The sequence below is a fragment of the Apus apus genome, chromosome 10 (genome assembly GCF_020740795.1).
Source record: "Apus apus isolate bApuApu2 chromosome 10, bApuApu2.pri.cur, whole genome shotgun sequence".
Classification (NCBI taxonomy): domain Eukaryota; kingdom Metazoa; phylum Chordata; class Aves; order Apodiformes; family Apodidae; genus Apus; species Apus apus.
Window position 1 is genome coordinate 19,971,695 of NC_067291.1, and position 26,154 is coordinate 19,997,848.

General features: G+C 43.9%; 1 protein-coding gene across 2 annotated transcripts in view; it reads left to right on the forward strand.

The window, feature by feature from the left end:
- The window catches only part of SMAD3 (SMAD family member 3), a 73,876-nt gene that overhangs the window by 28,610 nt on the left and 19,112 nt on the right, over nt 1-26,154 (forward strand). Inside the window, exons 1-4 of one of the 2 annotated variants that reach the window (XM_051628960.1) lie at nt 16,190-16,283; nt 22,545-22,738; nt 23,611-23,745; nt 24,400-24,474. In XM_051628960.1, coding sequence (XP_051484920.1) covers nt 22,654-22,738; nt 23,611-23,745; nt 24,400-24,474 — 295 coding nt within the window. In that variant the 5' untranslated portion in view covers nt 16,190-16,283; nt 22,545-22,653. Of the gene's footprint in view, nt 1-16,189; nt 16,284-22,544; nt 22,739-23,610; nt 23,746-24,399; nt 24,475-26,154 lie in introns of those variants that run through there. The other variant, XM_051628959.1, reaches the window with a different exon arrangement.

Sequence of the window (26,154 nt, forward strand, 5' to 3'; positions counted from 1 at the left end):
GAGCAGTGTAAAACCAGGCCAGAGCAAAACAGAACTGACCAAGGATAGGATGCAGGGCTGAAATATGCCTCATCAGCAAGAATAACTTGCTGGGGAAGAATAAAGTCACCAGTTCAGCTGATGGCAATACTGACCTTCATTTATAACCCTTCATACTCAGTCATCAATATTTCATTGTCTGGCTGTCTATCCTGAAATGCCATCAAAAAGCATTTCATAATGCATGTGCAACAAACAAAGCCCAGCAATGATTATTTAAAAAGTGTGCTGTCTGTCTTCATAGAGTGTGGAAGATCTTCCTATGAAAGAATGTTAGACATTACCTGGAAAAATAAAGACAAATATTAAAAGAGAATTTACAGGCAGAAAATAGGGGGTGTAATGACAGCACAGTGGAGTGGGACCCAGCTGTCTCCTGCATTTGCAGACCAGTCCTTTCACATGTCAGTGCAAAAGTAGCTTTCCCTGTGCCTAGAGCATGGCTACCACGGCTAGCTGGACCTTCCCTGCTTAGTGTCTCTCAAGTTAATGGAGCTGTTTGTGGATAGAGGGTTATAAAGTCAGAATTTAGCCTGTCAATTTTAATTCTGCTTTTCTTTAAGTGAGTGAAGAATTTTGTCATGACCCCACAGCTGTGTAGTTAATTTCATGTTTAGTGACAGAATTGATAATCTGTTTAGAAGCCTAAGGAGTAAAGAAGGGAGAGCTGCTAAGTAATGCCAACATAGATTCTCTGCAGCAATACCCATCAGAGCCTTTGGGGTTGTCCTGCAGTTGTTCGTACCCCAGTAGATGGGTATGTGCCTCAGCAAACCAGCTTTTCATTAAGGGGACTGTGGTCAGGAGGGCCCTGGGTCAGGGGGAGCGTCTGTTTGCTGGAGAAATAAAGAATATGAAGTCCTAAGGTATCTCCTGAGGCAGCACAGCCAGTCAGAGGATGGTTTCGTTCAGTGCCGCAGCCTGGGCGCTCCGAGGCCGCGTCCCCCACATCACGCAGGCAGCTACGTCAGGCTGGGAGTCAGCACTTGCATTACAGGCCTGTGAAGCAGGTGCCGGTTGTTTATTACTGGCTTTAAAAATACCTCACTAAACGTGGCTTAGAGTTTTCATTTTTAAGGATGAGTTATTAAAAACATGTAGATGTCAAGCCATAGATAACCCAGGTGGGGAGGAGGGTGTCAAGCAGTGGGTCGAAGATAACTTCCCGCGCAGCTTGTGTGCACGCACACGCCAGCAGCAAGGGCTGAGTCCTCCTTCCCATCACACAGCCAGCCCAGAGCTCCCTGCTGGGCACCTTGCTCTCGAGGTATCTGATCTGAGCAGCTCTAGAACTTGTATCTTCACTAGAACCTGCTTCCCCAGCGCTGGTAGATGGGCTGTTCCTCCTCGCTCCTTTTGTGCTGGCACAAGTGCTTTATCACCACCTTTAAAAAGAGCCCATTGTGCCTCTCGCCATCCTGTCTCGGTTTCTTTGTGCCTTTTTCCTTCCAGGTTTCATATTAGAGGGCTCGTGTGGTTCATTTCAGGGAACTGCATGCTCCCTTGGGGTTTAGTTTCTTTTTTCTGGGGACAAATTGTGACGAGCTGTTGTTTTTCTCATGCTGCTGCCACCGATGGCAGCAAAATGCTGCACCTCCCTCCCTCCCTGCCAGGCGCCTGGGGTGCCCTGTGCCACTGCACCCTTTTTCCAGGTTGCCCACAAGGTTCCTCAGTATCAATTCATCTCACCTGCTACTGCTCTGTGTTGAAGAGCAGGAGCATACTGGCTATGGGAATCTGTGGGTGGACAGCTGAGTATTTTGGGCTTTAACTTTGCCTCTGCCCTATTGTTTCACGAAATAGTCTACTAAGAGGCAAAAATTTTCAGTATCAGCTTCTTGAGAAACATTTCCTTCTCTGTAAGTGGTGACTTCCAGGTCTGCTCAGAGCCTGTTACTTTCTGTACTCTTGATGGAAACCAAAACACTGATTCAATGGGATTTATTTTTTTTTTTTCAGTCTAGCAGTGAACATAGCTATTTGTTTTATGAAGCCCAATTATTGCTGTGTTCTGGAAGGTGGATTCTGGACGACCATTCTGCAAAAATAAACACACTGCAGAAGGAAATAAGCTTGTGGTTAATTAGCAGTACAGAGAATGAATATGTATCAGTGTTCAGATGTTTGAGTTGGAAGTTCTTTGTGTGACTTTATAGGCTTGGATGCACAAGCATTTTTTTAAATGCTAAAAAGCCACCGTAAATGTATTTTTAAAAGCTTCTTTGAAGGCAGCTTTCTTTATTAAGCTGATTGAACTGAGGGCTGGTGATGTCATTTCCCAGTGCTGCTAAACTATCCTATAAAAGCATAATGTTAGGAAAACCACAGCAAAATGAGAGAAGCAAAGGCATGTGCCCAAGGAATAATGCCATCAAAGGTGGAATAACAGCACTGCTTTTGCACCACCAACTGGAAAGGGTCCTGGCAGAATTTCACTAAGGAGGTGTTTGCAAATCTCCCTTCCTTCTTGAAGCCCATTTGTACAATGCTGACACTTTTCAGGAAGGGTGTCTTGAGGATTCCTGTGATCCTGACAAGAACAAAACAGCCTTGTAAAACAGCCTTTTAAAACAAAATGTTCCATGGAGAGCAAGTTGGCAACACCATTGTGCGCTTTCTTTGAAATGTCCACTGTCTTAAAGTGAGTGACTCCTGATTTGCTTCCCCTGTGAGATCCTTCGGTATAGTTTCATTCATGTCTTCCCTTGGTGGTTTTTTCCAGGTGTGTGTTCTCCTTGGATATGACTTGAAGTAATGCTGGGAGCTTAATGCCCTCACTTCAGATGCATCAAGACCTGCTGGGAATGCCCTTCTTAAGCAGTAGTGCATATGGAAAATCCTGGCATTTTTGCTCTGAAAGGAACCTTATGTGTAGAGTAACTCAGACTCAATCTGTGGGAAAGTAATCAAGTTTAAAAAATATCTTGCTAAATTTGCCCACACATCTTGTAAACATTCTGTATAAAATGTAAGTCAAAGTGATTTAATGTTGAGACAAATATGAAGTAGAACAAAATAATCTGAAAGAAGAAATGTACTGAATCCTTCTAAGTAGCAGTCTCCATTCCCCCCCCAAAATACCAGGCAGACCATTTTTAGAATGATATGATAGAAATAACCCTGTGCATGCCCTGCAGTTGGCTGTGCTGAGCTGTGGGCAGAGCACACTGGGGGATTTCACTCGTGAAGCTGAAGTACGAGTCCAGATGGGTTTGGGAAGCTTGGGACAGGATTGCTTATATAGGTGTACACTCAAATTAAGTCTGAAGCATGAGAATAAATGTCTGATATGCGTTTATTGAGCACCCAGCAACTCCCACAGAGCACAACAAGCCTCATTTTCTGCTGCTGTAGACCTTTGGTAATGATTTCCACTACCAAGGCAGAAATCTGCACTCACTCAGCACCAGCTTTTCACATCCACTCTTGCACTCATTGGTGCAGATCCTCAGCTGTGGAGGAAGCCTCAAGAAGCCATAGTCCTCAGAGCAGCAGTGCAATCCCCTCTTGGGCTGGAGCTGACTGCCAAGAACTTTCCAGAGCTGCTCCAGCCCGGGGAAGGGCCTCTTCCAGCTGCCCACGTGCCCAGGTGTCTCACTTGTGCTTTTGGGAAGGGGCTTCCATAGGGCTGGCTGTCCTTCCTTGGGAAATGCCAGGAAGAAGAATCATTAGCTGCACCTTCCTAAACTTGTTTTACACCTTCTGTTGGCTGAGCTGTGCAAAAGCACAGGATGGGGCTGAGCATCTCTGTGGTGGCTCCGCGTGGTGCTGCGCAGGGCAGAGCCAAGGGAGCTTGCTCTGACTTAAGCTATTTGGATTTGACCCAAGGAGCATGAGCCTTTTGGACAAAGGAAAAAACAGGAGATCTGCTGGTTAAAAAATCCTTTCTAGAGCACAGTAGACTGGAGTGATGCTCACCCTATGTCACTACAAGTCACAGGACTGGCCCTTCATGCAGGCTGCTGGAACTTCGTTGTTTATTTTTAGGGGCAAGACTTTTGAGGTTACCTTTTCCATTCAGTGAAGTTTGGCTTTAAATTTTTTTAACTGTTCCAAGAAAGAAAATGAAATGTTGACTTTAAGCACCTCAGTTAAATACTCTGAAGCTGTGAAAGTGCATATTTCATAGGGGAAAAGTCTGTTTTTAATGCACTAGTTTGCATTTATAGGAAAGATCAACCTAGTCTGAAGTAACATTTCTCTAAGCCTTTTTTGGTAGAATTTGATCGGTGGTTTAAGCAACTGTAACTGATTCCAGGAACACTTCAAAGCAGGCACTTCTCATTGGCCATTTGCAAAATCACCTTCTGAGACTGAGGCTCTGGAAATGCATTTATTCATAGAATATGTCTTGCATTAGTCCTCAGTTGGCCAACAAAATTATCTAAGGCATGTCTGAGGTAGCTATTAAAAAGAAACTTAAAAGACATTACTGTTCCTAGTGAAGATGATGCAATACACTTGAGCTATTATCAGTCTCAAAGTAAAATTAAATACATTCAAATGAACTTGTTCTGAAGGGTTTTGATTAATTTTTAAGGAAAAGTTGCTTTGAGTAAAGCAACTTAATTTCTTGTGCATGAAGCCTTAGATAAAAGAGCCTTTACCTGTCCCTGTTGCTTAGCCACTAGAAGGAAGTGATACATGATATTCCATGTTGTTCTCCCTCATCTCACAGACAAGGCCCACAGTTGTCACATCTTTACAGCAGGAAGCAAAATGCTAAATATGTTGGCTTTTATTCACGTAGGAGTTCAGAACAGAGTAGGGGTGAATATTGCCTTTAAATAAGCATGGATAGTTGTTGCCTTGAGGTACATTAGACATATTACCTGCTGGGGTTGAAGTAATAGGTGCTCTCAAAAGAAAATACTGCAGGACTTAATTTATTATTATTTTTTTTAAACACTTCATTATCTAAGATGATAGCAGTGTTCCAAGATTTCAAAGTCTCTTTCCTCCTAACTGAGCAAGGCATTTAAGGGCTTCCTCAGTCCATCTCCTTTCTGCAGAGCCCTCTAAGTATATGCTTAGATGTAAGCAGTTAAATTAGTGGAGCTGATGCACAAAGTCTAGGAAATGCTTCAAGGTAACATCAGCGTGGGGCGTTTCTGCAGTGCCAACTTGGGTAATGAGGAATTGTTCCCTGGGGACCATGCTGAGGGCTTTCCAAACACATCAGCAGGTGAGAATGGCGGAGAGGCAGACGGGAAGCAGGTGGCTGCTTTGCTCTAGCTCGTGACAAATGGCATGCTGGCTTCCAAATCTCTGGCTTCACAGCCCTCTGGAGAATGTGTCATGGCTGTCAGAAAACAATTAAGAAGCCATTACCAGGGAATGCTTTTGCCAATCCAGCACCTGACACGGCCTCCGGATGCACCTTAGCTTATGAGTCAGGAATGCACCAGCCACAGCCTCGGCCATGGAAGGATTCCCTTGCTGCTGCTACACACCCTGGCCCTTAGCCAGCCCTTTCCTTGTCTTTGATTATTTTATTTTGAACATCTGAAGGATTTGACTCAAGAAAATCCAACACCACCTCTTTGCACAGTTTCCATATTATCGCTGTTTGTCAAGAAACAAATACTGCACAATCACTCGTGTAAACTGTTTATTTGCAGTGCGGCCGAGTCCCAGGTGCGGGTCCTGCCCGCACGGCCACCCTCAGAGCTCCTGCTCCTCCCACCCGTGCCAAAGTTACAGAGGCTCTGGATGAGCACACGTGTGCTGTGGGGTGTGGAGGCAGCACCACGCAGCCCTCAGCGGCTGCTGGGGGCAAGGCCCCTGGAAGTTCTGGTTTTGTCTTCTCTGCAGTGTGTGCATCCAGGAACCTCACAGGCTCTTGTAGCAGTCGGGCTGCTTTTTTATTGCACCAGAGCTACTAAGTAGTAGCTGGCTGAGCAGCCAGAGCTTTTATAGCAGTGAAATTCTTCTGTGTGGGAGTGTATGGCCCTTGTTGAAGTTTCAAAACCAGAGACAACCTTATCTTCCTTAAAAAGAGGAGTAATAATAAAACACAGATTGGAAGAATCCCTGAGAGAGTCATGGTAATTTATCAAGGGTGATCTGCAGAAGAAAGCAAAAAGGGTTGATTCTCTTTGCTTTACTGATACACATTTCCTCACAGCCTCCTCTTCCTGATGCCACTCTGTGATTTTCAGAAAAATATATATTTTTAGTTTTCTGTAGGTCTTCACTCCTCTGTCCTTCCTCTGTGACTAAAAAGAAACAAAATGCTTCTCAGATTTACCCACCTGGACTTTAGCACACGTTTTGAAAGTAAAATCTGGTAAATTGCTGGAAGAAGAATGCAGTGGTGATGCTCTTAATTTCTTTCCCTCATGAAGACACTTCACACTTCTGGCATATAGTAAGTGCTCCTGTGGTAACTGCTCCTTCCTGTTTGTCTGTTTCATTTACCTGTTGCATCCTGTTGTAAATGGAAATCCTGTTCTCTTTGGGTCAGGGACTTTCTCTTTTATACTGGTTGTGTATTAGCCATGATATTTGATGGGGGTTTAGTGAGGATTAGTGGGCACTACCATGAAACAATTAGCATCCTCAGAAGTCAGTGATCTAGGGAGGTCTGCAGTGGAATTTACTGAATTCACTGCATGTGCAAATAAGCTGGAGGGCTCTGCTCATTCCCTCCCTGGAAGGTAACTAACCTTTCAGGTTTTGAGAACCTGTTTTTGTTTGCTTTTCTGAACACCCTTTCAGGCCTTTACTTACCTTGGGGCACATGGGAGGTCCTGAGAAAAGATTAGACTGTCTGAATGATCATGTGTATTGTTGTACCCAAGGACTGTTTACAGCTTTTTGTTCAGGGACTGTTATGCATAACTGCATTGAATGCTTTTAAAGTTTGACATCCACTCTTGTGGTATGGAAACTGGAGTGTTTCCAGTGTCCTTGCATACTTGCTCAAGAGAGACCCATCGCATGCATTTTATAGAAAAGCTCTGAGAACAATGGGATAATTTGGGAAAAATAAAAGAACTGAAAGGAATTGAAGGTTTTGAGAACTTGGGTCTAATTCACACAAATCTAGCTGAACTACATCTACTAAACCATGAAATGAATCTTACTGTCCTCTGGTGGAGACCTGTGCCCTCGGTGCTCCACTTTTTTCAGTCTGGGCTGGCCTTCACTGTTCTCTTATTTTTGCTAAACAAATTTTCCCATTCAAGCCCAAATTTTGCAAAGATCAACAAGGAATGCAGAACGTGTCTCCTAGTTACGTGGGGCACTTCTGTTTTTTCTTTGATTTCTGGGTAGAGGAAGGAGATGGTGAGAGTCCTGCACTTGCAGAGAGAGGAAGAAGTGTTTTTAAGAAGACTTAAAAAAACGCTGCTGACTGCGAGGACCCGGTGAGTCAGCACATCTCAAGGCTGGGTTTCCTGCTGCGGGCAGGGCACAGGGCTGCAGCAGGTGCCTTATCAGAAAATGGATGGTAACACCAATTCATGCCTCCTGCCTGTGCCAAGGCAGCCCAGCCAGGTTCCCTCCATGTTTCTTGTTCTTCCAATGCAGAGCAAGGTATCTGGGACGAGGAGCGTGGTGGCTCTGGGATGGAGGCTGCAGTTTGTTACAAACTACTGTCCTCTTTTTTGTATGGGTGGCCTGATTTGTACAATAGTGCCAATTCACATTGTGGTGTTTACAGAGTAAAGACAGGATGTGCGCCGGCCTGTCTCAGTGCATTATCTGCTCGTGTTATATTTTTAGGCTCTTGCTTCCATGACAAAATATTCAGTGACAGTATATTTGCCTACAAGCCTTTGAAGGTCTGGTTTTGCCTCATGCAAGGGTTCCCATTGTTTGGGATTCAGCCAGCACTTGAGCGGCAATGCTAGGTTTTACATGTCATCTCCATAATGTTTCTAGAAACAAACTTGGTGTTGCTTTCAATAAAGCCATGGGTACCACCTTGAAAAGGCTGAGTTTGTGGCAGGCTGACTGCCGATCAGTTCTTCGTGCCAAACAACTTGTGGTGAGTGTTATGAAAGGAATAGGGGATGTGTGGTGCTGTTAATTATCATAAACGTAACAGCCTGTGGAGCGGCTGCTCTCAGGGGCTGCTCCTCAAGCTTGTTTTACAAGTAAGGTCGTATTCATATCAGGGGAAGACCTACCCACCCGGGCATCCTCTGCTCATTCAGCAAAGTGTGAGCAAAGATTGTTATGGCAGGTTTTGAATCTGAAATGTGAGAAAGCAGTACTTGGAGGAGGAGGGCAGATACTTCTGGTGTGAAGAGCTGGGCCAGAACTGTGGAACTTTCCACCAGGAGAGAGAGAGCTAATTCCCCAAGCTCAGCATATTCAAAGCCTGAATGCAAAACTCATCTTTTCCTTAGGTATTTTTTTTCTTTTCAATAGGATAAAAATAAAATCTTAAGGACTAATCCAGTTAAGCTTTTCCTTGCCGGCTGAGAACTGAGAGACAAAGAACAATAAACACTTTGTTTCTCTCCTGCAGTATCTGGTCAGTGGTCAGATACAACAAAGGTAAAGAGGTCATGAAAACACAGGTCTTTTGGAGCTGGATGTGCCTCCTTACAGGTCTGGGAAGGAGACTGACATTTCGGCAGGGACAGAACCAGGACAAAGCCGTGTGGGCATCGTGGTTTAGACAAGTGAAGAAGACAAATCCTCTCATCTATAAATCAATTACCATTTGTTCCATATTAATAATTTAGCTGCCAAGACTGTGCTTATTGCTTTAGAAGGGGAGAAAAAAAATACAGACTGTCCCTGTACTGAGTAGCTGGCAGTCTAAAAGATGCAAGACACAGTACTCGTGGGAATGTCCAGAGAAAGCCATAACCGTGGGCTGTATTAATTACTTTAATATTTGTGCACAATCTCCTCCCTGTAAACCTCTTTGTTTGCCTCATGTGGAGAGTCTACAGTGCTCTCAGTTTAACCACCCTTCTCAAACAAATGAGGCACTGAAGGATCATCCTTCCATCTCATCAGGGCTGGAAGGTTTTTCTGTGCCCCAGTGCAGTGCGGAAAGCTGCACACAGCAGGGAGAGGGGGCGAGCTGGGGGGGAAGGGGAAGCCAAGGGGATGCATGTGGCGGATGTCCAGTCTGGACAAGGAATTTGGGAGGAAGGGAGAAGCTGCAGTTGGGATGAGCTCTCACATGTGGGATGTAAAGAGGACTGGAGTACCTTGAGGACAAGGCCCTAGGCTATTTCAACTTAATACCTTGTAGAAGATACCAAACAGATTAAGAGAGGAGTGTGATTGATGGGTCGGAATGATAATTTTAGCAGCTATGTTTTTTGGTGGGTTGAGGGAATAAGATATTTATTTGATGTGCCAGAGAGGAGGAAGAGATGAGGTGGGATGACATAAGGACAGGCAAAAATGGTTGCTTAGAGTAAAAAGAAGAGGTGAGGTAGATCTTAATTGGATTGGGGGTTTTGTTTTGTTTTGGTTTTTTTTGTGCTTTCTTAAATGTTGTGCAGGAAAATAGATCAAGGTACAACAACAAAACAGAGTCTGCTAGAGGTGGTGTGGAGCAGACTCAGAGTAAGGTTTAACATTGTTACATAGCAGGTCTGTGCCAGGGCGGAGATGAAATTCGGGGCTTGTGTCTCCAGTTGCAAGCAGTGTCCTTGCCTTTGTGCAGAGCAGCAGCAGCGTGTGGAAGGTAAGGCATGGCACAAAGCCTGGGCAGGATGATGGGAGGCAGGGAGTGCTGCCAGTGAAAGAGGAACCTCTGTGGCACAACCCACTGCTCTCACTTCCCTTCCATACTTTTGAGCACTGCTTTGGGATCAATTCTGGTTCACAGCACCTTGGGCACTGCTGTGTCCTTTTCCCTGGAAGCAGCTAGGAGTGATTTCACAAAGTTTATCTGGACGAACGATGCCGTCTGCAGACTCGGAGGTTTGGGAATGGGTAAGAGAAATGGAGAGGAGTTGGACTTGCTAGTGTTTCATGTCTCATTGAGAGAGAGTTGGATCCTGTTATGTACAAAGCAGACAGTTGGTGCAGACTCTTAGTAAATAGACTTGGTGCTGTGAGGAGGAGGTGTGATTGGTCATTGCCTGTGTGTATTTTAGAGCAATCAAATTTGTTTCATGGAGTTGTTTTTTGAGTATGGAGTGGGTGTGTGGACCAAAGGCTTAGTCATGAGGGGAGGGGAAAGAAAACTGTCTTGACTTGTGAAATCAAATATTTGTGACTTATCCCATTCTTTCCCTATCCTCATACAGCTTATGTCCATATTCACTTGCTGTAGGAGTGGTCAGTGCTGCTAGATCTGTATGGGGCTTGTGTCCCTTTGTGGCATTCAGGTGTTTGGAGAGGGTTGTCTGCTCTTTTGCACCCTTGGTCGCTTGCTTACTCTCATTCATGCTTTGGACAGCCAAGTAAGTATTTAGGGAAGGTGTAGGTAGTGAGACATCTCCCAGTCAACAAAACCTGGAGGGTGCTTAAAACTGTGTGAATGATTCACTGGAAGGCCCTGTGTTCTCTGAGTCACTGCTGACCCGGGGGCCTAGCGAGTGCGTTATGCTGCTAAAGAGGAGACATAAAAGAAGGCTGCAATTGGCTGTGACCTCTATATGCCTCATCGTGTTGTTTTAGAGAAGCTGGGTGGTGTTCCTGGGTCTCCCATCTGCATTTCATCTTGAGTAGTTATTATGGTTTGCTTCTCAAGTGTCCCCCAAGGTTTGATTTGGAGCGAGTGGGGGAGGTCTTCATGTTGGCCATGAAAGTGCTGTAGTGTTGCTGTGAAGCCACGTTTAGGTGTTACTGTCATCTTGGCTGTCCACAAAGGTGGACAGATCTATTTGTACACTCCTGTAGCTTGGAAGACACTTTAGGATTTGAAGAACTGAAAATTGTTTTGACTTCTGTGGACTCCCCTTTCAGATCCACTGCTGCAGGCCAGGAGGGATCTCGCCTGTGGCTTAAAGAGCTTCCAGTCTTTATCTAGCATTGTTGCTCAGGCTAGTAGTACTCAGGAAGGCTGCCAGAGATGGCAAGGTGATGCGAGGCCTGGGAGAGGCCTGTGTGGTTACCGGGTGGGAGCAGAGTCGTGCTCCCAAACAGCATTCCTTGCCCCTTCTGGCAGTGCCAAACCCACAGGACATGGCCCAGCCAGACTCCTTGTGCCTGGCATTGATGGCTCCGGTCAAGAGGGGCCAACAAGAAAATGAGGCAGAAAAACCTCCTGTATTTCTGGAATTCTACGGATCATTTTCCATAATTTGGCTAATAATGGCTGGCAGTGTCACTGTCACCCTGGACTAGCTGCCAGAGACACAAGGTACTCGTTCCCCCTGCATCACCCTGCTCTACCAACCTGTGACAGAGGATGTTGGCACGAAAATCAAAAGCAGCTTTGAAAGGTGCTCTGGCTTTTTCAAGTACAAACCAATATTTACCTGTGAGTCTGCTTCCCTCCTTCACCTCTCCCTGGCAAGCTTTAGATTTGCTTCTAGTTTGAGCTGAATGTTTAAGCATTTATCCAGTGAGGTTCCCAGGACATGAATATTAAATATTCTTTTTAGTTTGGAAAGAGGGAAGGGAGAGATGACAACAGGAAAGGTACTTGAAATGTCTCTCTGTTACTTAAATGTGAGTTTTGATGTAGTTGGTATTTTCAGCTGTTCATTATGGACACTTCATGGAAAACTTCTGAAAAAAACATCTCATTTGGAAACAGTTCTGTCTCCTGTGGTCATTGAAGGGTGACTTGTTTTCATGTTCTTTTTTTTCTGGACTGTTCTTTAATCACTTCTTGCCTCAAGTTTTTATTACTACTGACATTTACATGAAAATAAGGTATTTGTTTATATAGATTTAATTTACTTGCTTTTTCCTGCTCCTTTTTTTATGTCATAGCAGCTGTATTTCCATGCAAGCAATACTAATGATAAAACCTTTACAAGAAAGGTACTGTGCATGCACATGCTTGAGATCCTGTTTGGATGATAAGAATGAGTTAGCATGATACTGATCCGTGCTTTATGGAGCTGTTACTCATCCTCTGTGCTGCTCTCCCACACATCCTGCATTAGTCAGAGTTAAGCATTGAAATTATACATCCTTGCTCCCAGCCATATCACCACGGCAGAGCTGGTGCAGTTTAGGGCTGGGGAGAGTAAAGGATAGAGGGGAAACATCTGTGCTTGTCTGACTGCTGCTTTCTTTCAAATAGTTAGTGAGTGCTGCAGATCTTGATGGGAAAAGGGTGCATCCTGGTCGAGGGGGGAACCACATAGGAAAGGCTGGGTTTGGGTGAGCAGGGAAATTCCTTGTGCCTTGCAGCATGGGGAAAATACTTTTCCCTCCTTTCCTAAAATTTTTCGTTGTGTTTTGTTTTATTTTGTGTATGTGTGTTGTGGTTTGTTGGGGGTTTTTTTTGTTTTTTTCCTAAACACATGTTATTTAGGAAAGCAGAATTTGGCTTCTGTGAATAAGATAATTATCTTGGCCAAAGGGGATGGCTGAGGGAGTGACTTCTGCTGTGCTATTCGGCTGTGAATGGTAGCCTGAAAAAAACCCTTTAAACTGATCGGTAGATGTACTAGAAGAAAGGAAGCTTTCAGGTAGGCCTCATACACGGCTTCCTTTTTTTTTTTTTGCTCTTAAAGAGTTTTTGGTGGGGGAAAAAAAAAATACTTCAGCTGAAGCATTTTCCATCTCTCTGGTACAAATAACCCTCTTCTCTTCTTGTACAGAAACAGTCCCCCAAATCTAAACTAACAAACTAAAAGCCCATAACACCACCTCCTCTCTTCTCTCCCCCTCCTCAGATGTGTTGTAAAACCTGATTATGAGACAGAGAAGTTTACAAAGTTGTTCCTCCAAATACTCACAAACTCTTGCAGAGTCTTGAGTCTCTGGTTTCATTAGTAATTACAGACATAAAAGACAGTAAAATATTAACTTCTGGGGGCTTTTAATGAGGCGTTTCATCTTAAATCTGCAGCATTCCCCTAAGACATCAATCACACTTTTTAAGGTTTACTTTTTAAGCTGGATTTCTCCTGTGTTGCTGGTGACTCATAATTAAGGAAGTCAGAGTTGTAAAATTAACACAGCCTTCTTCCACTACCCTTTTCACCTCTCTCACATGCACACACCTTCTGTTAACTCCTTGTGGAAACTCCAAAGTTTGTTTTGGTAGCAGAGGTAGTTCTTTTGTCATCAGGAGCAAGGAGGAAAGTCTGTGAGAATCTCCTCTGTGCTGGAATACGTAGGGAAATGATTCATGCAGAACTGATTCATTACCAGCTCGCAGGATGCCAGGGAGGGCTCGAGGCTGGGAAAACTCCATTGGAAAAGAGAGGCGGTTCAGTGGGAGAGACCAAAGGCTAAGGATCCCAGACTAAAGTTTTTGTAAGCTAGCTGCATTTTGTTTAAAGCTGATCAGCCTTAATGAAGAACAGGTCCTGCCCAGAGTCATTGGAGCACATGTGTGGCTCTGCTCTTGAATGAGGGGCTTGGGGTGGGGGAGGATGTTGGACGGAAGTGTGAGCCTTTGTGGGACCTGGTCCCCTTGGTTGTGGTACACTGATAGTTGGTACTGGTAGTGCAAATAATTATATATCTGAGCTGCTGTTAAAGCAACTTGAAAAGCAGTGTGGTGTAGAGCCAGTGGGATTAATGAAAGCCTTTAAAGCCAGTGTAATTCAAGGAAAGTATCGATCTATGTCTTAAGTACCTGAGTTGCTTTTGAAAATGGGAGATGGGCACTCTGGAAAATTTCACCCTGCATCTTGTTATCCATGCGGAGGAGGCACAAACACAGATGTCAAATCTTGAAATAGCTGCTTTTCAAATTACAGGAAAAGCAGCAACATTTTCACTATATAATAAAGAAAATAACAGCAATGAACCTCGAGTAGCCTCAAACTATTCCAAACAAGATAATTGGAGGCTGTAACACAGTGTATTTTTAGTTATATCTGCTATAAAGTAAACATGTTCTTTGCCCAGGACCACCAAAAATGTTTCCATAAGAACTGTTGGCTTAGTCCCAACTTGATAGAATGCACAAACATTTGTCTGAGCAGTCAGTTCCGACTCCTGGTATTTATATGAAGTTTCTGTTGAAGGCTCTGGCAATTGTATGGCTTGTGAAGGAGACTCCAAGGTCTTAAAACTGTCAGTTTTCAACACTCACTATGATAATCACTTTTGCTTTTGTTAGCAGACATATATATATTTGGGGTAGCAGTTCTTGGTGAGACACTTCTATCTAAACATTGTGCAACACACCAGTTTCTCTTCTCTTTCAGCCATTAAGAAGCACATTCATTTCTTTGTTCTTTTGCTCTGGTTTTAGTGGGGCTGTATCTACAGCTGATGCTAATTTGCAGAGCTCTCCTAACTTCAGCAAATATATGAAGAATTTTTCCCTCCAGTGTCAAAAACATGCATGTGGAAGCGAGTTATTAAGTGGTGATCAGTAGATGTATCATGGAAGCTAATAGAATAACTGAGTTTTACAGCAGCTTCTTTTTTCTTTTCTGTTTGCTAGCAGGACCATGTGCTCCAGTTGTTCCATCTTCCTTGAAATACTTTTGTTTTGAGTGCACTCTGTGTTATGGAAGATGATCTGCATCTCTTTGGCATTTCCATCCATCCGTTTTTTCCTTATGAAACTCCTCTGAACATACAAATACACAGACCCATCAGACTGCCTGGAATCTCCTCCCAGAGAAGAAGTTGCTGGTTTGCTTGGATGAAAGCGTGTTGGGTTTTGGATTTCGGGATTGGAGTTAAACTCAGGATTCTGGGAAGGAATGATGGGCTCATATGAGAAATGACTTGAAAAAGGCACGTGCCTTCTGAGAGGCTGAGCTTCTTACTGTGTCTGTTTCCTCCACCCTCAGTCCCCTTAAGGCTCAAGCACGAACAAATTTAGATGAGTCTGACACAGACTTGGGCAAATAAACCTTGCTGAAATAAATAAAAGGACCGGAACTGCTTTGAAGAACCAAATTTAAAATGTAGAGGAGTTATAAAATCATACCAAAAGTTACACTTGCTCCACAAAAGGCAACTGGGAAAGGGCTTGGATGTGATACTTTCAGAAACATTTCTGGCCTCAGATTTCACTTACATCCCTTATTCTCTACTGATTTCTGTTCATGATAAGTTAGTGGTAGTGAATTACTACATTCTTAACAAAAAAAAAAGAGCTTGCCCTATCTGCCTCTTGCAGTAATAACCAGACAGGGTTTTTTTACCTTACTTTGCTGACAGCTCTGGGCATCCCCAGGGTAGGGGGTACAGTGGAGATGTTCTAGCTGCATGATTTTTGCTGCCGTTATTAGAAGTTATCTGTCTTAAGCACTAGGATATATTATGTCCTTTCTAGAGTAGGAGGATGAAGGACATGCATGGTGGGGCCTCTGAGGTACCTATCTTCTGTGTTACTGGCTATCAGAAAAAGGAGGTGAAAGAGCTGTAGAAGCATATAATTACAAGATGGCTAAAAATAGAGGAAAGGGAGCTGGGTCTACTAGCCAGTAACCAATATCCTGGAGCTGTGGCATGGGCAGAAGTGTAATTAACAGAGAGTAGTAAAAAGTACAGAGGAAAAAATAATGATCCTGAGTTAGATCATGATACTACATGACAAAACAAGATCTATCTGTAGCTTTAAAGAAATCTGAATTAAACTAAGCTGTTTGCATGCCAGGAGGGAGCAGAGCTGGACACAGCTCAGAGGGGAGAGCTCTGGAGCACAGGACAAGCAGAAGGCAGCTTGAGCAAAGCAACAATGGACAGACAGTTTATGGTAAACCAATAAAACGTACTTATGTCTGAATCTGAAATTAGACTCTGAAAAATATGGTCTCAAGGCACCTGCTAAAGAGCTTAGCATTACTGGAATCTTAATAAATGACTCATGCTGTCATAATCTGATCCTGACATCAACTCTCTGTGCTGCATTTCTTCAGCTTTCGAGTGGGGGATGGGGAAGTCTGCAAAGCCTTAGTAAAGACTGAGAGCTGTAAACAGGCAGTAAGAAGCCCCCACAAGATCTATTGGTAATTTCTGTGTTGTCAGCTACTTTTCAAACCCAGAACAAATGAGACTTGAGTAGAAGAATTCCGCAGCATCAGAAGAAATGGGAATTGCTCTTTACCTTTAAAATCTTTACCTGATGCTGCAGGCAGTAGGTTGTAGCAGTCTGTGTTGAAGACTTCATGGCCAGCAGATGCGTGGAGCTGTGCCACCCGCTGGCTGTGACCCTGGGCTTGCCTGTAAGTACACCCACAGCCCAAAGGCTGTGACAACCTCTGCACGGGTCCCCAAGCTTTGCTCATGGCTTCCTCTTGGTGCCTTTGCAGCTTCTGCTCCCCTCAGCAGCTCCTTGGGAAGGTCGGAAGCATCTGAAGTCGGTGACCATCTGCAAACATAGGGGTGTGTTTTCCTCCTAAATCCAAAGGAGGAGTTCAGTGGGAAGAATACGCAGCCCAGAGGAGAGAGTTGCCAGCACAGAAGAGTGGTGATCTTTGATAGCATTGAGGGGGTGATGAACTCCTTATTCCTGGTGTTTGCTCTGACACAAACTTTTGCTTTGGGAGAATCATTTAACTTCATTTCCTTGGGGGTAGTGAAAACTTACCCCCTCCACAGAGAGGTGTTGCAAATTAGATGTTTGTTAATTATTTTAATATTCTATAAATGTAAGTGCTAAGTAGAAATATTAATTATTAGCTTCCTCTATGGCAGTGATAATGTGCAGTGCAAACCTCAGTTCAGCCCAGTTACTGCTATTTCCAGAACTTGAATGACAGTACTGTTAAAGCTGCACCAGAAATAGGAAAATTTAGTGGTGCTGAGCAAATTGAGGGGAAAGAGATGGCAAGGGATCAGCTTTTGAATTACAAATGTGCTGCATGGGTCATTTTTTTTATTCAGTGTTTTTCATTTGGCTAGTATTCAGGGAAAGTGGAGACTTTATCCAACTTTTCAGTGAAGCCCTGTGGATATTGCAGTGCTCTGCACTGAAAAGCCAGATTCTGCTACAAGAATAAATGCTTACTTTCCTGGTGGAGACCAGATGCTGGGCCACTAAGGAACTACTTATCATGTTTTGTGCTTAAGAGAAAATCACAGCCTGTGGCCATAGTTCTTGGTGCATTTTAGAGCATGCTGGCAGCTGATTTGTCATGGTTTTAAAAACCAGCTTCTGCTCATGGTTTTTAATAAGAACCCCTTGGTAATACAGAACTTAAACTTTTTCTTCCTAGTTGTTTTTCCCTTTTCTTCACCCCTTTCTGCACATGCTGCTGTTACTGGATACTTGAGCTTTCAGGTATTTTGTGGTCTTGCAAGATTAATGGCAGGGATATAGAACTGATGGGTTTTGCAAACAGGAGTGTGTGTGGGAATGGCAAGGGGAGGGCATGGATCTCTGATGGAGTAAATCTGAACCTTGCAAAACACCCCTGGAATATCATATTGCTTGTATCACTTTGCTTAATTTGCACTACTGCATTCCACTGACTTCAGCTTTGCTTTTAAAGGAGAATGAGTGTAAGGAAGAGCTTCATTACCCATCTAAAGGAAAGAGCTACAGAAAGCTCAAAGAGGAAATTAAGAAATAAAAAGTACATCTTTTAAAGTGTGGGGTTTGGGTTTTTTCTTTCCTGATCCAGGATCTTACAAATTAAATGAGGTTTAAAAAAAAATAAATTAAACAAAACAAAACCCCAAAAAACCCACACACCACTACCAAAACCAACAAAAAAACCCCAACCCCAAAACAACAAAACCCCCCAATCAGGCCTGGAAATCAAATCCTGTTACGCAATTTAACCTTTTTCTATTTATTCCTCAGTCTTTTTTCAGACAGTTACAGAGGAGTGAGGGGTTTTTTGTTTGTTTGTGGTTTTTTGTTTGTTTTTGGTTTTTTTTGCTGTTGTTGTTTTTTAAAGCTTCAGTGTTTCCCTCACTCTTTTTTCCTCCCTTCTCTGTTTTTGCTATTAAGAGTCACTGTTGCCCTTTGAGCAGCAGTAGCCTGGACAGTTTGGAGTAGCAGTTTCATGTGTTAAATTTTCCTGGTAAATGGTTTGTAACAACATATAACTAGGAATCAATCCTGGAGGTGTTCAGCCTGAAGGGTTTTTCCTTTATTTCTTAAGGACACTGCAGTGGTGGCCTGACCATGCCTTGTGCTGTTGTGAAAGCAATTACCTGACTGCATTCCTGGAGTCCTGGTCTCTCTTTCTTCATTCCATATCTTTTAATCTCTGGTTAGGACTGCCCTTGGTGTGGAATAACCTTGCCACTGGATACCTCTTGATCATAGACTCACAGAATATTTTGGGTTGGAAGGGACCTTAAAGATTATTTAGACCCAACCCCCTTGCATTGGCAGGGACATCTTCCAGGTTGCCCCAAGCCCCATCCAACCTGCCCCTCAACACTTTGAGGGATGGGGCATCCACAGCTTCTCTGGGCAACCTGGGCCAGAGTCTCACCACCCGCATAGTGAAGAATTTCCTCCTAGTGTCTAAGGGGAAGGAGGGGAAAGGAGGGTAAGGAAGGGCAAGGAATGATGTCTCCAGCTCCTCCTAGGGATGCCCGTCTCTCTTTGTTTCCTGGGGAGGGATTTTAAGGGAATTGGGGACTTGCTCTATGTTTAAATACCTGAACAGGTATCTGAGCCAAAGCACTTGTAATGTGCCCCATTCAGCAAAGCTGCAGCCAAGCTGTGCAGAGGGGTTGGTGTTAGCTCTCAGTGGTCTGGGTTAGAGAGTGACCTTGCAAACCCTTATTTTCTCATCCTTATCCTGCAAGTTCAGGATATATGCTAGTTACCAAAGATGCACTGAACACCTTCTGGCAGTGAGAGTCTGCATCATCTGCTCAGTCAAAGCTGAAAAGAAAAGCTCCTGACAGCCTTTGCTGTTTAATCCCACCATGCAGTATAGAGGGGCTTTGAAGAGACAGCTTCCCCCAAAAATGAACGGTGCTGCTTTTGGAGAGGACCATCCAGTACACTGAATTTTTGCCGAAGAGCTTTGGTATTTTTAGAAGAAATCCTTTTAGGTAGCGTGGAATAATAAATACATCAGCTCAGTTGTACAGGGAGATTTGGTCGACACAAGCTGGTTAAAAGGAAGGTAAGAGGGAAGAGCAGTTCAGTAACCCAATATAAATAACCCAAAGTAAAATTTGGTGCTTAGCTTTCATGTGCTGAGCTCTCAAGTGGTTTTGGGAATGCTTCAGCCTCCAAGATCAGACTGTCCTTCAGAATAGGACCAAGAAAGGGTTGAAGTTCTGTGTGCTGTGGATTGTGTTATCCAATTACTTTGCGTATGGATGTGAGAGACATCTACTTGGGTCATCCCTGTGGGCTGTGGCCTCCAGAGCTGCTGAGCCAGTCAAATGCATCCTCAGCTGTGGTGCTTGCTAACAGAAGTCCGTATTAATGCATCTTGCACCAGCTTTTGGCTTTCATCAGGTTCCTCTTAGAACTGCTACAGCCTGCTAACCTGTGAAAAAGTGGATCATCTTCTGCCAAGTTAGAGACCTGAGCCAGCTTGTGGTATGATACTGGGGGCAGCCAACGAAGGAAGGAAGATGAGCTAGGGCAGGACTGTGGCAATGTGTTGGACAGGAGGAAGACTGTCTCACCAAGGCTTGGTGCAGCTGCCCTTAAGACCCTCAACCACTCATAAATGATGTCTGGGTACTCAAGCCAGTTCTCATGCTTGATCAAATGTTTGCATCTATGAGCGGGCATTCAATTAGCTAACAAAGATGTGGCAATTGACTGTGGTAATTGGGGTTCTGTATCTATGCAGAAAGCTGCCTTTAGGAGAGAAAACTGTTTGCTCATCTGCTCTTCTGTCCCATCTCAGCCATGCCAGTTATTTCTTGGTTTGGAAAAAATATTCCTTGAGGGTTGAGGCAGGACAGCAGAAAGAAATAAAGCTGCTCTGTTACCCATATTCTTCCCAGAAACATGCAGATGATGTTGTTTTGTCCTAAGTCCCGTAAAGAGAGCCTGAGGAGAGGTTTCACAATCATAAAAATGTAATTACCCTCCAGGGCTTTGGGAAAATATAATTTCTTTACCTTATCTTCTTTTTGGGGAGAGAGGTTATTATATTTGAAAATAAAACATATGGCTCTGTCATTTGAAAAGTCTCTGTAGCTAAGATTGTAGAGAGTCCATCTCTTCAGCATTCTCACCATGGGCAGTGGTAGACAGCAGTCACAACATGTCTTCTGCAGCGTGCAGTCTCTGAACAAAAAGGAGTAGCTGTGACACCAGTGGGTGAGCTGTGTCCTGCTTTTAGAGTGGTTTTTAGGCAACTGCTGAAGCTGTTCAGGGTTTGGGGACTGCTCAGACAACAGTGACTTGGGGCCTCTCTCCACTATTTTCTTTGAGAACTTTGTTGGCAGAAGGGCTTCATTAAGGTGGGTGGCAAGTGCCACTGCCTCCAGAGGGTGCGAGGCACGTAGATGTGCTGGCTCATCTTTTGTAAAGTCTTCATCACTTTCACCAAGAACCCTGGGGTGGTGACTGGGAAGTTTGTTGTAGGTATGAAGAGTTTCTTCTGTCCCGGGAATCATAGGGAGAGAACCATCCTTGTGAGTAATCCCAAAGTCATCCACACCTTGTGTTAGTCCCCACTCTCAGCTGTTAACCTCAGCCCAAGTGTCCATGCTGCTGTGGTGTCCATCTGTAATGTGCTGCTGATAGTGACTAGGAGCAGTAGGAACCCTTGCCACACTTGTCTCTCGTGTGAGATACTTGGAATAATCTCTCTGAAGCTTCTGTCTTCTCTTTTATCCTCATTTATTTCAATCTAGTGTCTTTTGTTAAATTTAGTGAATATTTTCACACTTGTGGTGTATATTTTTAATGTTTTTCCACACTGAGAAGTTTAGGGGTCACTTAGGTCAGGTCTTGGCCCCATTGAAATAAATACCAAGATCAGTTCTGGACACTGGTGCCCTCCTTGTGAGTCTTCCACTGGGCAAAACTGATTTCTGCTTTCCTGTCCTCAGAAGGAGCTCAGTGTAAGAACACACTTGGAGAATGTGCCAGATCCTCAGGTGGTTGGCCCCCCTGTCCCAGAGTAGGCTGAAGAGAATGCGTGACCCATAAATAACAGGCACAATATGCAGAAATACACACTATAAATATGTACTATAAATACTAACTGTGGGCATTGTGCGTTTTCCAGGGCTGCAATATACTTGCAGGTTGTAGCTGATTTATAACCTGTACCAGCAGGTCCCTCGGTGGTGCCGTAGCCTCTTACGCACTTCGTATATAACAGTTGTGTGACGTGTTCTCCTGCTCCCCTGAACCAAGTGCTTGTCAGTAAGAGCTGGAATGGTTGTGTGTTGCCTCCCTGGCTGTTGTAGCAGTGTTTCCAAGAGGTGTGCGTGTTGCCCTGCTCTGCCAGAGAAGCTTTTGGGAAAACTCTTCCTAGGGCAGCCAATACCGAGCGCAACCGCTGCTGGAATAATTGTTTGTGTGTTTTGGTTTGGGTTTGTTTTGTTTTCCTAGATTGGCTGCCAACACGAAGAACCAAGGGAAATAATTCTGAGTAAAATTTCAATTTATTTTTTTTTTTCTCCTTTACTTGGCAGATTAAAAACTAGAAATATTTCATTTCATCAACCCCCTGAAGTGTTTCATTTCAGTCATTAAGAAAAGCAAGGGAAATGAAGGGTTAGGCTTCAAAGCAAGTGCCTGGGGGCAGCTCCTGTTTAGTGGCTCAGGGAGTGGAGGGGACCCTGCTCCAGCTCTTTCCTCTGCTGCAGAGGATTTGAACACGCTTGTCAGGAAGGTTTGCTAGGAACAGGCTATTCTGGGGTGAGGACAGGATTAGGTGAAAAATGAGTTGGAGGAGACACGGGCTCAATGTAAAAACAAAAGCTGTGCTGAAAAAAACTGGTTCTCCTTTAAGCTGCAGTCTGGAAAGTGATATGGAAGCCTTGCTTGTTTGTCGTCTTTGTGAGCACTTTGAAGAAGAGGTACCTACATCCATTTTGGATGATTTTGTCACAATTCAAATTCATGTCTCTCTGTATTTTAGAAGTCCAATTTTATTAGCACATATTTGAAGATGTAGCACCTTTACGTGCACACAGAAGTTGTTGAGAACTATGCAAACAGCCTGCTCATTAGGAAACAGAAATGCTTAAGAAAAACCACTAAGTTGATGTTTTCTTACTCGCTGTAGCTCTTGTCTCTGCCTCCTAATTAACCTCTTTTCAGTGAATGAATAAATCCAGAGCAGGGCTGTTATATATAACAAACATTTAACAGCTGTCAGAGATGTTCAAGTCAGCTAGAAGCCTGGGACCAGAATGCCTCCTGGCAGCACTATCTCAGTGGGCTTTGAGGCTTGTGTCAGGATGGCCTGTGCTTCGAGCCTCCTGCTGAGTCCGCAGGCTTCACATGAGGTTCTTCTGTGTAGCGTGTGATGGGACGTGGTCAGCTGTGGCCATGCCAGCCTAAAGGACTGTCCCCTCTGCTCTGCCTGCAGGTCCCTGGATGGCCGGCTGCAGGTGTCTCACCGGAAGGGGCTTCCCCATGTGATCTACTGCCGGCTCTGGCGGTGGCCGGACCTTCATAGCCACCATGAGCTGCGGGCCATGGAGATGTGCGAGTACGCCTTCAACATGAAGAAGGATGAAGTCTGTGTGAATCCTTACCATTACCAAAGAGTGGAGACCCCAGGTACTACTGCTGGCCCTGTGTGCAGACACCTCCGCTGTTGGTACCAGCACAAGGGATTTATAAGTGCATTTGAAAATTGAATAAAGCAGCAGGCGTAGGGTTTTGAAACCTAAGTGTATCTATTATTGATGGTAATCTGTTGCTGTGTGCAGTAGAATAATTTATGAATCTGCACTCAGGGGGGAAATACCATTTTAAATGGGTAAAATCCAAGTTGAGCAGGTTGCATTGTTGCCACGTTCCTAATGTGGCATCATGTGCATGTACACAGCTCACTCACTGCACAGATACAAGTATGAACTACAGCAGTGTTCTGTGCTTCCCTAACTGTTGCTATTAGATTACGGATAAGCTTACTGTTAAGTTGAAGTGGATCTAAGATTAGCTCCCAACACAACAGAACTTCCTGTGCTGAAGTCTCCTCCTGCCTCTGAAAGAGACTTTCATCTGGAGCTGCTGATAGTTCTGCTGCATGTCGGTACAAATTCGCAGAACCAGTCTGGGTGTTTATGTTAATCCTACCTTGCTGTTCCATTTGATGTGAAATGTATTCCTTTGGAATCATGGGGTATAGCTTCTCTGGAATGCTTTTTCAAGAAGACCTGTTTCTTTGCCTTAGCAGGGGCAGGCAGACCAGGTGTGCTCAGAGGAGCACGTATCCTGTCCCCAGCTGAGATGTGTTAAGAGCAGCATCTTTATCTGCTGCTGTTATTTCAGAAGCAAGTATCAAATTGTGTCACTTAATTAGTGACTTTGGTGCCGCATGTGTTCAAGGGTGTTACTCCAAACTGGTTTCTCTTCATTTTCTAGGGTTTCAGTCATTTTCTTTTAAAGCTGTTCTGCTTTTCCTTGTTCCCTTCCCATTTGTGCAGTGTTACCTCCAGTGCTGGTGCCTCGGCACACGGAGATCCCAGCCGAGTTCCCGCCGTTGGACGACTACAGTCACTCTATCCCAGAGAACACTAACTTCCCAGCAGGCATCGAGCCGCAGAGCAACTACATTCCAGGTACTGTCTCTTCCATACAGCAAGGGAGGGAAAAGGGCCATATTGCACAGTGACTGGTGGCTCTGTATGCCAAGCTGGATGACTGGAAACTCTTTCCATCGTTACTGTGAAGCTAAGGAGTGGGAGCCTGTGCAAAAATAGATGAAAGCTGTAAGTGTAGACACAAAACAAGGATGTTTATAGTTTTGTTGTCTTTAAACTCACCTCTTCCCTTCTGTAGTACGTACTCAGTTTATTGTGAAGTGGAAAGCTAAATGTTCTCTTAGGAAGTTTAGATTTGAATGAAACTCAGCCATTTTGATTTGAGTAAAAGTGTCTGTATTTCTGATGGAATTGAGCTCTTCTATTTATGTATCTCTTTTACAAGCAATTTACACCTTATTTGCATGGACAAGCTATGCAGCTGCACACCAGGAGAGGCAAAATATGTGGACAGAAAACTGTCTGCATGGCTTAAAGTTTTATGGGACTGAAAATCCAGATTTTTTTTCTTTCCCCCTCCTCTATTATTCACAAATATGCTATGACTCTCGTCCTGGTTATGCCAGCTCCTCTTTTCAGCAGCTTGAGAAGAAAAGTAATAAAAAAGAAATTTAGCTCCTTGTGAATACATGTTTTTGGTGCAATGACAGTATGATCATTTTATGCTTCTAGAAACACCTCCTCCAGGCTATTTGAGTGAGGATGGAGAAACTAGTGACCACCAGATGAACCCCAGCATGGATGCAGGTAAGTCAACTTCTGCCATTTGCTGCAGCTTTCTAGGTCATATGGGAGACTCTTTTACAATTTTCTTTAAGGCACTGAAGATCAGATGGTGGTTTGAGGTATTTTATCCCTGTAGGAGTGCAAGTGTAGCCTCATGTCTCATATAAAGCACAGGGCTGTATGTTTTAATTGCTGCTGGTGAAAGGTACAGCATGTTCCTTTTCTCCCCAACATCCATCATGAGATACTACTGAGCAGGAGCCTGAAACAGTGGGGACACATCTAAGGATGACAGCTTGTATTGTATTTGAGTCCATGCATCTGGATGCACATGGAAATGTTCTCCTTTTTCCAGAGGCATTTTTTTGATCATTTGCTTGTTTACATACTGAAATATCCAGTCTTAACTATATTGGAAATGACCACTAGGCCATTTGTTTTTAAATGGGAGTATCATTTAGTGGATATATCCCAAAGAAAGTTGAAAGTCTGCATTCCACTGCTAAGAAAACAAGTAACCAGGTTTAGAATGAGCAGCCACTTGAAAATTAAACATGCAGATCTCATCCTTCTGGGAATAACTGTTTAAGGCATCTTGTTGATCAGAGTGGTGTCACTGCTTGTAAGAGCCACTGATTCAGATTCTGAATTCATGAAACTTATGCTTGGAAAGCAAAAACACATCCTTGGTTAGAAGGGCTGGTGCTTTACAAGAGGGGCATGCAAATACATGGCACAGACATGCAGAACCTAATTAGTTCAGATACTGCACACAGATATTTTGATTTCTGTGCATGTCTTCAGCCATGGAGCACATGTGGGTTCCTAAAAGAGGGCTGAATGATTTTCAGTCTGATTTCAGTCCCTGCAGTTACACAGATGGAGGAAGGCAGTGTGGGCTGGTCTGTCTACATCAAACATAAGCCTACTGACAATCCATTTTACTGCATATAGTTATTGGTAATGTGGTTGGCACGTGGAATGGATGCATGGCTTTTTGGAAAGTGGACTGGAATAGGATTGGCCTGGAAGATGCTATAAATACCCAATTTATGTTCAAATATTCCTTCCTTCAGATGGCATGGACTTCCTTGGAAGAAGGAAGTCCATGGAGGAAAAGTCCTTGGAGGAAAAGAAAAAATGGACTGTACCACCTGTCTGCATCCATGTAGAACCCAGAGACTGTGGAAATTGTTCTGGACCTCCAAATGCAGATATTTGAAAATATATGCACAGGATTTGTGGACCAAATTGAAATTAACTGGGACAAAATCTGACAGTTGCCTGGTCAGATCTGTCCAGCTTGATCCAATACTCAGTTGTCCCAAACCAGTAAGATTTGTTGATATAAAGTGATATGTGTCCAACTGTTATGAGAAGGTTTTGTGCCTAGCAAGGTCAAATCAAGCTCTTAAATGCCCAGCTACCTTAGTTTGTAGCTGTCGTGATGATACCTGGAGGTTTGATAATTGCAGGTGAGAGTAAAACAGCCAGCTGCATGCTCAGGTATGAAAACAAATGGGTTAAGCTCAAGTGAGTGCATTAGGAAGCTGCTTAGCAGTATTGCAGATGTAGCAAGTTGATAGAAGTTAACAGCATTTGGAAGCTCAGGTAGAGAGTAATCAACATCAGAGAAAGCTGCTGGTGTCACAGAATGAGACTGAAGTGAGAAGTGGGTTATCCCTCCAGCAAGCCTGGGCA